This window comes from Salarias fasciatus, chromosome 20, assembly GCF_902148845.1.
Source record: "Salarias fasciatus chromosome 20, fSalaFa1.1, whole genome shotgun sequence".
NCBI classification, from domain to species: Eukaryota; Metazoa; Chordata; class Actinopteri; order Blenniiformes; family Blenniidae; genus Salarias; species Salarias fasciatus.
In genome coordinates, this window is record NC_043764.1 from 25,381,940 (window position 1) to 25,394,888 (window position 12,949).

The 12,949-nt window shown below is 46.2% G+C and overlaps 1 protein-coding gene across 2 annotated transcripts; it reads right to left on the reverse strand.

Moving 5' to 3' along the window:
- Positions 1 to 76: 76 nt before the first annotated feature.
- On the reverse strand, positions 77 to 11,389 carry larp4aa (La ribonucleoprotein 4Aa). 2 transcript variants are annotated; one of them, XM_030117943.1, is made up of 17 exons: positions 10,872 to 11,389; positions 9,052 to 9,169; positions 8,641 to 8,799; positions 6,044 to 6,125; positions 5,812 to 5,948; positions 5,622 to 5,725; positions 5,414 to 5,524; positions 5,258 to 5,311; positions 4,971 to 5,180; positions 3,987 to 4,090; positions 3,733 to 3,774; positions 1,873 to 2,109; positions 1,688 to 1,742; positions 1,435 to 1,593; positions 1,216 to 1,355; positions 877 to 1,105; positions 77 to 558 (listed from the first exon to the last, which is right to left on the reverse strand). In XM_030117943.1, exons 1-17 carry the CDS (start codon positions 10,986 to 10,988, stop codon positions 160 to 162), a joined length of 2,457 nt encoding a protein of 818 aa, XP_029973803.1. In that variant the 5' UTR covers positions 10,989 to 11,389; the 3' UTR covers positions 77 to 159. The 2 variants fall into 2 exon arrangements, with proteins under 2 accessions (XP_029973803.1, XP_029973804.1); XM_030117944.1 differs by lacking the exon at positions 3,733 to 3,774.
- Between the last annotated feature and the right edge of the window lie 1,560 nt (positions 11,390 to 12,949).

The window sequence follows — 12,949 nt, forward strand, 5'->3', positions numbered from 1 at the left end:
ACACGTTCCAGGTGGGGGAAAGGTGGCTACCATATGGTTGTTGCTTTTATGTTATTCATTTTTATATAATTGTATATCCATGTATATATTCATACATCTTTTTTTTGTTTTTCCTTTCTATTCATATCGAGTTGTGTTTTTTTTTTTTTGTTTTTTTTTTTACTTTGGCGATACTGGAGGGATGTTCTGCTCTTTGCCAGTGTGCCGGTAGCCTCCCTGAGGGGAGCTGCGCCGGGCCGGCGGCGGGCGCCTCTGGTCCCGGAACTTGAGGCCGCCGGGGCCTCGGGGCCCGTTGCTGCGGTAGTAGCCTTGAGAGTCACGTTCGCGCGGTGGCCGGCTCTCCTTGCACTCCCAGCCCCCCTCTCGGTCGTGGCTCTTCTCCTGCTTGTCCCCGGGGCCGCCGCCGGAGCCCAGCTCCTCGGCCTTGTTCACGCGCAGCTCGCGGAGCGGCTGGCCCGACGCCGTGCCGGAGGGCGCCGGGGACGGGGCCGGGGCCGCGGGGGGAGGGTCCTTCGGGGGCCGTTGGCAAACTTCGGCGTAGCTGAGTTTACGGGGCTCCTGAAGGGAAGTCAGAAAAAAAAAAAAACAGAAAAAAAAGGAAAAAACATTTTTGATAAGATGATCTGGGTACTTTAAAAGTAAATCAGTAAGCGCTCAGGTTTGACCCTCAGATCTCATAATCTTGACGCTCATTGGGGTCGGAGTGAAAGTTCTGGACTCGTGGTGAGAAGAGAGAGAGAGAGGAGTAGAGTGATAGAGAGAGAGAGAGAGCGAGAACCAGTCCTGTCACCACCTCGCTCCCCTCTATGCGCTCAAGTTCTCATCATCGGGAAACCGGCCGTGCAGGCGTTTTGGACGCCATGACAGTGGCCTCACCTGTGACGGAGCGGGGATGGTGGCTGTGGCGGGCGCCGGCGTGCTGGGCGTCGCCGGCGTGGAAGCAGCGGAGGGCTGAGGCCTGGAGCTCGGCATGGGCTGTGTGCAGGAGGAGGAAGAGGAGGAGGAGGAAGAAGAGGAGGCGACGGGAGCTTGAGCAGGCGTACGAGGAGCTGCCTTTGGAGCTGGAGGCTCCGCCCGCTCAACCCTCTTCTCCTGACGAACGATACTGCAGGAGAAAAGCCAGATTTAGACTCCGGTCTGTCTCCACTTCACTGGCATGAGACCAGAATGACTCAACCCCGGTGACCACCCTGAAACTCGTTAACCCTTTCATACCTGGAGGCGGAAGGCCCGAGTGGTTGAGTAGAGGGTTTGGCGTGAGCCAGAGCCGGGCTGGGGACAGCGGCGGCCTCCTCTGCCGCGGCGGCCGGGCCTGAAGCCGGACTCACGGTAGCTTCTTTGTTGGCTTGTTCCGTCTGGAAGAGCGAGCGGGGAGCGCCATCACACATCTGCAGCTCTGAGCTGAACGCTGCTCCGGTAAGTCACGGTTCTCACCTTGTCCCTGTACAAACCGCGAACGACGTCTGACATTCGGTTCTCCAGCACCGGTTCTCCCTGCGTGCTGACCACGCAGCCGGGCAGGGGCGGGAAGTTGGTGGCGGCCAGGTCAAACTTGGGAGGAGAAACCTTGACCTCCGCCAGTGGTACGGGCCTCTGAGGGAGCAGAACCAGGAGAGAAATCCCGTCAGGACGACGGCTCCTGATCGCAATACGACGACATTCAAGACTTCCACTGAGCGTCGTTTACCGTAATCCGATCGTCTTCTCGCCTTCTCCGCGTCCCTCTGTAGGTTGTGCTCCGTCTGAAAGATGCATAAATCGCCTGTCAGTCACATTTCAGTGGACTGTCATCGTTTTCCTATTCAGTCGTCTCCTTCCTAAAACTCTCTTTTAACTGAATCGCCACCGAGTCGTCGGGAATGGCGGACTCACCTTCCTCGTCCAGCCAGGCCGCCGTCATCGCTGGGGTCCAACGGGGAGGAAGAGGAGAGATGTGCGAACGCCGAGCTGAGGTCGGCGGCGGTCTGGACCGGGTTGGCGGGGGCGACGACGGCGGCGACGTGGGCGGGAGGCTGCGGGCTGCGCAGGCCGGTCAGGCTCTCCAGTGGTACGGGCGTGATGGACGCCGAGGTCACCTCGCTCGTCCTCACCTGGGGCTTCACGTGGTTTCTGTCGCAGCGGAGGGGGAGCGAAGGTGGAGGTTATCATATATAAGAAGCCTGGAGGACAGAGAGGCAACCAGTGCTTCCTCCTGAACTGATCACGGGTTGGAAAACATTTAGAGCCGGGGTGTCAAACTCATTTCAGTTCAGGAGCCACATATTTTCATCTGGAGTGGGCGGGACTAGGAAAACAAATGAAGGTGGAGCTGGAGCTCCACTGCAGTAATCAGATCAAACCTTCAATTTAAACGTAATTGTTCTTTGTGGGGAAGGCTGGAAAAAAAAACAGCAAGAGTTCAGAGGAAACACTGGTGACAAGTGAAAACCAGGAAGAGGCAACATGCGCTGCCTCCAGGGTGGATGGAGACATGCAGGTGGTGGTCGGGGCTTCATTCGTGCTCACGATTGGTTGAAGCAGCGGAGGCTTGAATTCTGGCAGTCTGCAACCAATCAAACTGGCAGAGCAGAGCGGACACCCAGGCCAATAGAACTCATCAATACTTTTAACATGAGCCTATCAACAGGATTTCAGCCTTCGACCCTCAGATCTCATAATCTGAACGCTCATTGGGACGGAGCGAGGCACTGGCTTTGAAGGGACAGGAAAGAGATGAGAGGAGGAGGAGGAGGAGGAGGGAGGGGAAGGAGTGAAGCAAAGCCAGATGCTCCTCCGGGTTTCCCTCTATGCGCATCATGATCTCATCATCAGGTCGGACTCTCCGCTTCTTCCCCAACTTCACAAACAAACTTAAACCAGTTAAAGCCTGACGGCACCAACGACAGACACTCGGGGCCCCGTTTACACTCCGGCGGTCAAGTGAAAACTCTCTGGGGGTCCGTTTAAGCCACAGCGCTGCTCAGAACCACTGAAAACGCAACCTTTCTGCGAGCGGCTCCCGCGTTGGGACTTTTTGACGACGCACCGAATCAGACGCCATGTAAACGGGGGAAAACGCAACTTTCTGAACACACTCGGCCTCCATGTAGACGACAAACGCTGTGACTGCACAGTGCATTGTTTCCATGTGTGCAGTTTCATTACAAAACAATAAGGACAGCACCCACTAGTGGCCGAACACAAAAGCTACACTGTTTTCAGTGTTTCCGTTGCTGTAAACAGACGTTTTCAAAATATTCCAGTTAAAAAGTAAACCCTGTTCCAAAAACCCACTCATTTTCACTTGAAACGTCATGTAAATGGAGCCTCAACCGCAAACTGTCAGCATTTCTCAGCTCAAGCTGAGAGTTAAAGCCCACATGGTAATAAAGTCACTTGTGAAAGCAGCAGAGGACAAAAAAAAAAAAAAAGTTAGTTGTGATGAGAGAGAAACTGTTAAATGTATGAATGTAAACTAAAATAAGGATGCTTTTGCTTTTTTTTTTTTGTTTTGTTTTTCTGTCGTGGCAGCTGTACGCTGAAAAAGCAACCGACATTTAGAAAATGCCATGACAAATCCAGGACGCTCCGCTAACTGGCACCAGACGGTTTTCCCTGGTTGAAGGGAAGGATTGTAGCCAGAGAAAGAACGAATGAGGGGCTTATTGTGGATTTAGTCATCTGGCTGCGGCAGGATGGTGAGAGATGAGGACAGCGGTGAAAAAGCTTACTGCACAGGATAACAAGTGGTACCTGAAGGCATTTATTACATTCTTTCTTGAATAGAGGGGGACACTGTGGGGACAGTAAGAAGACAGGGAGTGAAGAGCAGGGCCCCCGCCGGGGTTACAACCTCCACACACAACTCTACTCGAGATGATCTGATGTTTAACTTCATGCAAACACCACGAGTGGTCAAACATTCCCAATACAGTACGTTTATGGAGACTCAAATCTGTGTAAAAGCAGAAAACTAATAAAAAAAAAAAAAGTGATGAGGTTCTTACCGGTTTCTGTTGAACGGGCGTGTGATATTGAGAGAAGTGGTGCCGGTCTTGTAATGTCCCGCAGAGCCAAATCCATTCACAAAGCTACTGTTGGGAAACGGCGCCTGCTCAACGAAAAACACAGAGAAAATGCAAACTTTACCGGTCCGGCCTGGTCTCAAGATCTGTGAAGCCGCAGGAAAACATTATATTCAAATCAAAGGACTTCAAGCCAACTGTAAAACTCTGGCACTTCAACTCATTGAAAGCATTTTATGAGCAACATGTGACCAATAAACACAGAGCAGGGAACTCTTATCTGGAAGTAAAAAACAGCAACCTCTGTAAATCACACATTTTATCACTTTTTAAGTGTTTCTGAACGTACAAAAATATAACATTTTCCAGACTTTATAGACCGAGCGCTGCTGTCCTTCAATATAATGACTCAGCAACATCACTACGTCTTTTTTTTTTTTTTAAAAAGATATGCTGGGATTATAATTCAGACTCGACAAACTATATTCTGCACTGCTTTTATGTGCTCAGTGTCCGTTAAGTTGTTATTGAATCAAAAAGTGAAAAAACATGTTTTACAGGTTTTATGTGACCCCTAAAGCAGAAGTGTTGGAAATATTCATTGTTCTCACAAATACTAAAAAAAAACTCCACAAGTTTCTCCTATTTCCACAAACGACACCATTTCATAATTTCTCATGTTGCACAAACAAAGGTAAAAGTTAAATATGGTCACTTCTCAATAAAGGCTCACAGTTCCTGATCTCTTCTTTTGGGCTTCTATGAAAAATAAACTTACAACTTATCTTTTAACGAGAATAAAATTGATCGAAAAGAAACTGTCCTTTATGTTTCCTAGTTCTATATGTATACAGGTGTTCTAAAAGTCCGTATGAAGGTTTTTGCTACCAAGAGGAAACCAAATCAGTCAAAGCTATGACGATCAACCCAAAGCTTCAGATACAGTAGAAGGGCACATACACTCACCAGAGGGGTTTCGAAGTAGGGCGTGGGGGAGGGCGTCCAGGTGGGGGGCACGATGCCGTAGACCGGGTACTGCTGCTGGGGGTAGACGTGCTGCATGTAGAGCGGGGAGCTGTACTGGGACTGGCTCTGGGACTGCTGGGCGTACAGGCTGCTGTCCATGCTACGGTAGCCGTTCTTGGCGAAAAACGTGTTGATGGCCTTTATTCTGGCCTGCGGGCGGCGAGCGAGGGGGGTTGAGTCACAAGTGCATCGGACACGTCCGCAAATGCGACCGGCGTTTAACTCACCATGATGGGTTTTCCCTGAAATGTTTTAACTTCCTCTCTCAAGTACTTGTAAGCCTGAGAGACAGAGCGGATGGGGAAAAAGAAAAGTCACGGGGGGAAATTATGGCTTCATCCCCACTGAATTCTTTAGAAACGGTGAGGCGAGACCGGACGTACCTGCTGAGCGTCCGTGTCAGATTGGAATGTGATGTACCAGTTGTTGTTGTGTGCAAACTCGACACTTATCACCTTTGGACAGTTGTCATTTTTGAACAGTGACTCGACCTCCTGTTGATTAGATAAGAAATTAAAAAAAAAAAAAAAAAAAAAAAAAGTCACATGAGGTCAACGAGCCGAGTGAGGCGTGGGTCATCGAGCCCGTTACCTCCACCGGGGTCGTTTCAGGGACTTCTCTCAGGATGATGATGCAGCGCTTGTGATTCGGACGCACTTTCTCCCCTTTTTCATCCACTTGTACCATCGGAGATGCTGAAAACAGGAGGAATTAAGTTAAGGCCTGCATACGTGACAAATATAAAGAAATCAAGCTGAAGAAGCTCCGTTTCTTCACTCACATCTCAACACGTCCAGGATGAGGTCCATGTCAGTGGTCAGGACTTTGATGCCCTCCATGCTGGCGATCGTCCAAATGGGGACAAATTGATCGCTGTCCATCTGGGACATCAGATATAAGTCCTTCGAGAGGTTTTCCCTGAATCACAAAAAAAAAAAACAAAAAAAAAAACAATCGATGCAGATCGGCTCACCCTGGGCTCAAAAGTTTCGTTTCTGAGTGCCGCTTCTTACCGAGAGAAATAAAACTCCAGTTCTTTCTTCAGAGACTCGCGGAGATTCTCAGAGGAGATGGGCTGCTCTGCAGCTTTGGAATCTATGGGGAATTAAAAAAAAAATAAAAAGTCAGAAAAGTGACGACATGCTTTTAGATATCTGGACCAGAGAGTCAGTGTTTCCTTTCAGATGTGTGAATCCTGCAGTCATGGCTGACATTTCATCCTGAAAGCACCGCTACAATACTCACTTCATCTGACACACACAGCTCAAACAAAGACTCCGGTTGTGTCTGAAGCTGCCAACTACACCAGCAGTACGACCCAGCACGTATGATGTTAAAATAATAGTAAGAAAAAACACCCTCCAGAAACACACTGATTTGGACAAAACTGATCTCCAGCATCTCACATAGAAGATATTCAATTGGAAGAGATGCTCCCTGAGTTCCGTGTGAGTTAGCAGCATTATAACCTCAGTGAGCCAGGAAGTTAAATCAAGCTGTAATGACACAGCGGCAGCCACCGTACCAGAGAAATGAAGTCAGGCTCGAAAGGGGTTAAAACGCCACAATCAACCAACAGGAAGAGACAAATGTAGTTCAAACTCAGATCATTAACCAGGAAACTGCAGGTGGCTGAGAATCTGAAGAACGACACTGAGGAGCACACTCATCCCGCCATCTAACTTATCTAACCAAAGACAAACACCGAGCAGCCAGCAATCTGCATTCCAAATTCACTTCAAGCCCCAACACCTCAGCGAGCGTCGATGTCGCTCCGGAGTAACGAGGGAAGAAACGGTTTGCTGCCTTGAACAAGTCCTCCCGGCGAATGAGCAACCTGCAGCTCAATCCAGAACGTTCCGCTGTGGAGGTGAAGCCAAGTTCCAACTCTGAGTGGCTTCCAACAATACTGACACTTTCATTGGCTTCATTTCTTCTTCCTGACCCGAGGTGGGGGTGGCAGCATTTTTTTTTTTTTATTTTAATCTGACTCATCTCATTCCCAGTCTGGGTTCATTACAGGCCCGACACTGTGTTGCCTCTTTGCAGACTTAAAAAAAAAAAAAAAAAAAACAGCATTCGATACACACATCCTGAACAATGCACTCCAAAGTAACCATGGATGCCACAGCGGCGTCTCACTGGGCTGGATTATATTCTCTCAATCTCACGAAGAACAAATGTGAAAAATCGACGGCTGGATTTCATCAGATCGCACAAGTCTAAAACAAGCTCGCTTCAAGCACGCTGGAAATGTGTCAAACTTATAATTGAGGTGTGGCTCAACTGTCTGTGGACGTGCCAGGTTTCTCATGGTGGTAAGGGGAAGATAAACTGATGAGCTGTGTGGCCTGAAAGACTGTTGGAAGCCACACACACACACACACACAAGCACACACAAACACAGAGCATATTTAGAAAAAATGATCAGAATCTATTGCAGTTCTATATAAATCCTGGGATCTGTTAAGCAGAAATGCGGTAACACTTTATTTGAAGCCCCCCTGTATGACACATAAGTACATTTATAAAGCATTATAATGCCATTATAACACGCGTAGCTATAGTTATAAACATTCATAGATGATCACAATGCCAGGACCTAACCATAACCCTAACTCTAACCCTATGCTGTATAGTGAGTTATAAAGCATTGTGATCATGTAGGAGTGTTTATAACTACTTATAATGTGTTATACCAGGTGCTTAAATTGTTACCAGAAATGCTTACTCTACTTTTTCCACTTATAGTGTCTGAAATGTGAGAAACGTATATAAAACTAATAGTTTTTAATAGTTTTAATAGTCAAACTACAGAAAACTGTGGCTTCATTATTACAATAATAAATAATTCTGGTTAATTTGAACCTATAAATCATTATTCACACAGTCCTGCACTTTGAAGTTTTCAAGGCATGGTCTATTTATAATCATGTGAAATTGAATATCAGGTTCAGAATAAATGCCTTCCTGTTTGCATTCAACAGTTTTATTAGAGAGAAGACAAATATAATTTAAGAGGACTGTTTGTTTTTGAGTTACGTTAAGTGAGAACAAATGTAAGATATGTTTCTGGGAGTTAAACTCTGTGATGAACTTAAATGTTGAAGCTCACTGTCAACTTAAAAAAAAGCTGCAAAATACTGAATAATTAAGGTTTACAGTTCAAAATAAGAGAAAGGGAATATCAATTATGTTCTTTTAATCTTTCTTGTTTTTGGGATTTTGTCTGTAAGTTGCACATATCCTCGGATATGCATAAATGAGCTGCAGGTTTCAATCTCTTTCTTCTCTCTGTCACTGAAAGTAAACCCTATTTTTGGTGTTTGTATTTTATATGTATATTATTATGTATTATGTATATTTTATATTGTTACAGAAATAAACCATCCATTCATCCGGAGCGATCCAACGCTCTGAAGCGCACATTTTTCCACGTCCGAGCATGGAAAGCAGATTTGTGAGATAAGAAGGCGCGCCATTGAAGCGGCGCAGACCACGCTCAAGTTTGTTATCTCAGTGTGACGCGTCGTGTCCCACACGGACCTTATCTCCTTCTCTTCTTGGAGTGTGTTGAAAACAGAATAATCCCGACCTGCATGTGACTGACCTGAGGTCCCTGTTGAGGGCTCAGCGGGGGAAAAGCCCAGCTCTGGAGGGTCCATTCCATTTACTGCTATCTCAGCTGTTGCTGTGGAGCTGCTGTCATCCAGGGCCGTGAATCCCACAGTGTACGGCTTGCACCCAGCAGACGAAGGCTCAGAATAACCTGTGAACAAGGTTAAGAGTTTCATTCAGGCACAACATCAGATTGTGGAACTCTCGAGGCCACGTCTATTTGAAGAGTCTGGCTTTATATTTGTACACTTAAAAAAAAAAAAGAAAGAAAAAAACTGCAGTGTGAAGAAGTTTTCTAAGAAAGAGGAAAAATTAAAACAAAAGAGGCCAGTTTGATTTCCAAAAAGGTGAACTTGTGTGAATAAAGAGTGCTGACATTAAAAAGGCAGACGGGGACGCTCACCCTCACTGATGTCCGAGGGAGGCCAGTGAGGGCTGCTGGTGACAGCCTCACTGGGGGCTACAGGCATCTCCTGCCACACCTTGGCATTCGGGTTCAGACCAGCACCCTTAGAGGTGACCTTCAAAACATGTGGCACAGTCAGGAGAGGTCGATACACTTTAACATGACAGACCGTGAAAACACAGCACAAAGATTCACATTATTGGATAATATTTTGCAACAGTTAAGACATGTCATGTCATTATTTAATGTCCCATTAATTAATCGTGCTGATAGTTTTACCACCTTGGTTCTGCTTTGCATGTTGCTGTCACCTACTGTCTCATATCGTCTTCAGGAGTCAAACTCAAACAGTCTGACAGATTTTGACTATGAATGTGTGATCCTGCAGTCAGAAGTTGAATTTTAAACTTGGGTTTATTGAGGAAAACTTGTCATCTGATGTCTGCAAAAAAAATATTTGGCATCAAAACACACAAATCTGCATCGCTGGGCACAAACAAAAGAAACCAGCTCAGATCAGGAATGTACCATCCAGCTGATCACATGACTAACTTTACATTAACTGTAAAGTAACCTGGTGCACCAACACCTACATACCTGACAACTGCCATATAGAATGAGAAACTTGAGTGGGAAAATCAAACGTGCATGAAACAGCTAAACTGGATTCAACCTGTTCAAGAAATCTTTAATGATGCTCCTGGAGGTTAAGATGTCAATATTTGGTATTTCTAATAAGTCTTTTGGATATGACTCTCTATATCAAACCAACCGAGTTCTGGCAGCAGAAACCCTGAGCCTGCAAAGATCCGGGGCCAAGAATAGATTGCATACTGTACATATCGAGGCATACACACTGAACTGGATGTGAACTAACTGGACTGGGCTTCATGCAGTCAAGTGAGGACTGACGCTGGAAAAAAAAAAGCCAGTAACTGTCCAATTTTTACTGGCTTCCCACTTTGACATTGTCACATGCCACCTGCAAATTTAGAGAGGGGGGGGGGTGGGGGGGCACTCGGCCTGACAAGAACAGCTGTGATCCACAAAACGCCTCTTCTCCAATCAAGTCAGGACTGGATGTGACCAGTGTGTCATTCAAACGAGCACGGACATTTATGTGCCGTTGCAACTTGACACATGGTCACAATGCATGCTTCTGTCTGTGTACCAGGCCGAGGCGAGCCAAGTGCAGTCAGCTGACTGCAGCAGAGGCCGGGCATGCAACAGCAGAGGCCGGGCGTGCAACGCATGTCACTGCGCTAGCTGCGGCTGCTAGCAGCGATTAGCGCAAACACACACACATCACGGTCAGAGTGAATGAAACAATCGGCCAATAATCCAGGCATCGATCACCCGCAGATAGAAAATAACCTAATCAGAGGTGCCATGCCTCCAAAAAGCCCCACCATCTCCTCTACGAGCGGTGTCAAAACTTAACTTAGAGGCTAATGATTACTCAGCAAACTAGTTAATGAGCTTGCTCGTTACCGTGGCTAAGCTAAAGTTAGCCTGCTCCCCGGAGGAGCCGAAAACGATAAGAGAGTAATAATGGTGTAACATGAGCTGCCCGTGCCGGCTGCAAGCTGTCCTGCCAGTGTCTAAACATGCAGTTTTCAATCGTAATCAGTCATATTTAAAATAAAATCATACAGAAACTCGCTGTCACAGTCAAACCTGGAGTTTAATTTTAGCTGTGGTGTGATATAAATGTGTCTCGGTCCGCAGAGGGAGGCGTACTGCGCTAACAGGACTCCGGTAAGCAGCAGGAGATTAGCCACTTAGCCTAACTAGCTCCAGCAGGCCTCAGGACTCACCATGCCGCCTGACCCTCCCTCGCTCCCCAGCGGAGCCGCGTCCTTCGCACCGCTCTTCGGTCCGGGATCAGCCTCCTCCTGCAGCAGCGGCGGCTCTCCGCTCTGGTCTGAACTCATCAGCCGCTCCTGACTCACTTCCACCCCGTCTCGTTCTCCCGGCCCCCCGCCTGCCGCCGCCGCCCCCCGGCTGGGCTCAGCAGTCAGTCTGGATCTCTCCGGCTCGACTGGATCGACCACACGGAAACTAGCCGGCTAGCAGCGATGCTACACGAGCTAGCTAGCGCGCTATGAATCAACGGAGCGGGCTAACGACAGCTAGCTCAACGAACCCGGCCAGCACGCAGACGTTTAATGATGGAAGCGATGCCAAACCATGACTCTTCTTAGAGGGGTGTTTCTTCAGTTAGTACAGCACACGCCGGCTTCGAGAGGCGCATTCCTAACCGGGCGACCGGAGCGGACACTGGGGACACGCACCTTTCCTCCGCACACAGTCCGCCGACGTCCCGGCTGCCACCGCGACTTCTCCCTGACCTCCGCCCCGCGGCGCGCTTCCTTTTCCGGACGCACTCTGTAGTTTTACTCACTTCTGACTGCATTGCCCATCAACAAACTCATTCTTTACAGATTTTAGTCGTTTTCTTGTGATTAGTTTAATTTTTCTTTTGATTTGAAGCGATCCAGCATGATTCAGTGTTTTTGTGTTTGTAATACTCCCCATTAAAACAACTTCTAACTACACTGCACTGTAATGCTACAGTAGAAATACTGGAAATTACTTTAAAAATGTTTGTTTATTGTAATAATTTTGATAATTCTTCAAACCTTTCTTGTAAATTATAATAAAGTCATCATCTTAATGTTAAAAAAACAGCTGAAATAATTTATTGTTCATATTCTTTGCTACACTTCTATTTGTTTTACTGTCCACTGGCAGTGATAATACTTTAAATTTCTTCAATATCTATCTCTCTATCTATCTCTCTATCTATCTATCTATCTATCATCACCCGAGAAGGTTAAAAATTGCAACTCCAAACAGCTAAAATAAAAAGTTTTTACACCTCTGGCATCAGAGGTGAAAAGGCTGTTTTTACCATTTATGCTTCATGCAAATTAAATAAAAGAGACATAAACTATAAATAGCTTTTGAAACAAGTACTTAAAAAAACAGATTTTTTTTCTAATTTTTTTTTTAGGTGAATTTACCTTTGATAGCTTCCCTTCCCAGTCTGCACTCCTGTAACATCTTATGTTTTGTAATATTATGATGTCTTCAATTATTTTGATTTTTGCTGTTACGATAAACAGTTTAAACTATCTTTATTATTTAGTTTGGACAAGAAGCGCATTACATGGTTACCTTTACCAATTCAAAACAAATAAAAAACCTGCAAAGTTACCTGTAAGCTGAGGAGGAACATCTTCCACCCTTGGACCGATGTATCAGTTAAGTCTTCTTGTCCCTCTAAAGCAGAGGTAGAGAAACAAATGCCCCTGCTCTCACTGGAAAGTATCATTTGTGAAACCGTAAATTTCCACTTCCTGTCATTAGGATTATCTCCAGGTTGTTTTAATTCACCTTTTACCGACTGATCATCACCTGCAGCCTTAATGTCTGCTCAGTGAGCTCCTGTGTGGTAACAGAAAAAAAGAAATCCTGTGATCTAATCAGTTTGTCTTTTTTTTCACTGCTCTACAGATTTAATCAGAACTGATGAAAAGCCATTCAAAATACTCCATTCAATGCAAAAAGGTCCTTCAGCTGCCACAGGAGGCTACAGCGGAGAGTAGTTTGGTCTCGTTAGATCATCTGTGCTGTAGAATCGATCCTTGTGTGTGTGTGTGTGTGTGTTGTGTGTACAGAATAAAGGAAAGAAGCTTAAAAATGGGTGAATTTGGTGATTCATTCCATGTCAGACACCTGAGCTATGAGCTGATTGAAGTACCGCTTTCATATTCACTGTCAGATAGAAAACATCTCAACCAAATGCACCAAAAAGGCTACAATCATTTTAACAAGAACATCTTGCTTTGATTTGGCTCAAAATATTCGCTCTGATTTGTGAAATCACAAC

Excerpts from the sequence above, each read along its gene's own strand:
- larp4aa (XM_030117943.1), bottom strand. The coding sequence starts at position 10,988 with ATGAGTTCAGACCAGAGCGGAGAGCCGCCGCTGCTGCAGGAGGAGGCT. Across the intron at positions 5,312-5,413 it reads CTGACACGGACGCTCAGCAG|GCTTACAAGTACTTGAGAGA; the intron begins GTACGTCCGGTC and ends TCTGTCTCTCAG. Across the intron at positions 5,181-5,257 it reads TTCAGGGAAAACCCATCATG|GCCAGAATAAAGGCCATCAA; the intron begins GTGAGTTAAACG and ends CGCCGCCCGCAG.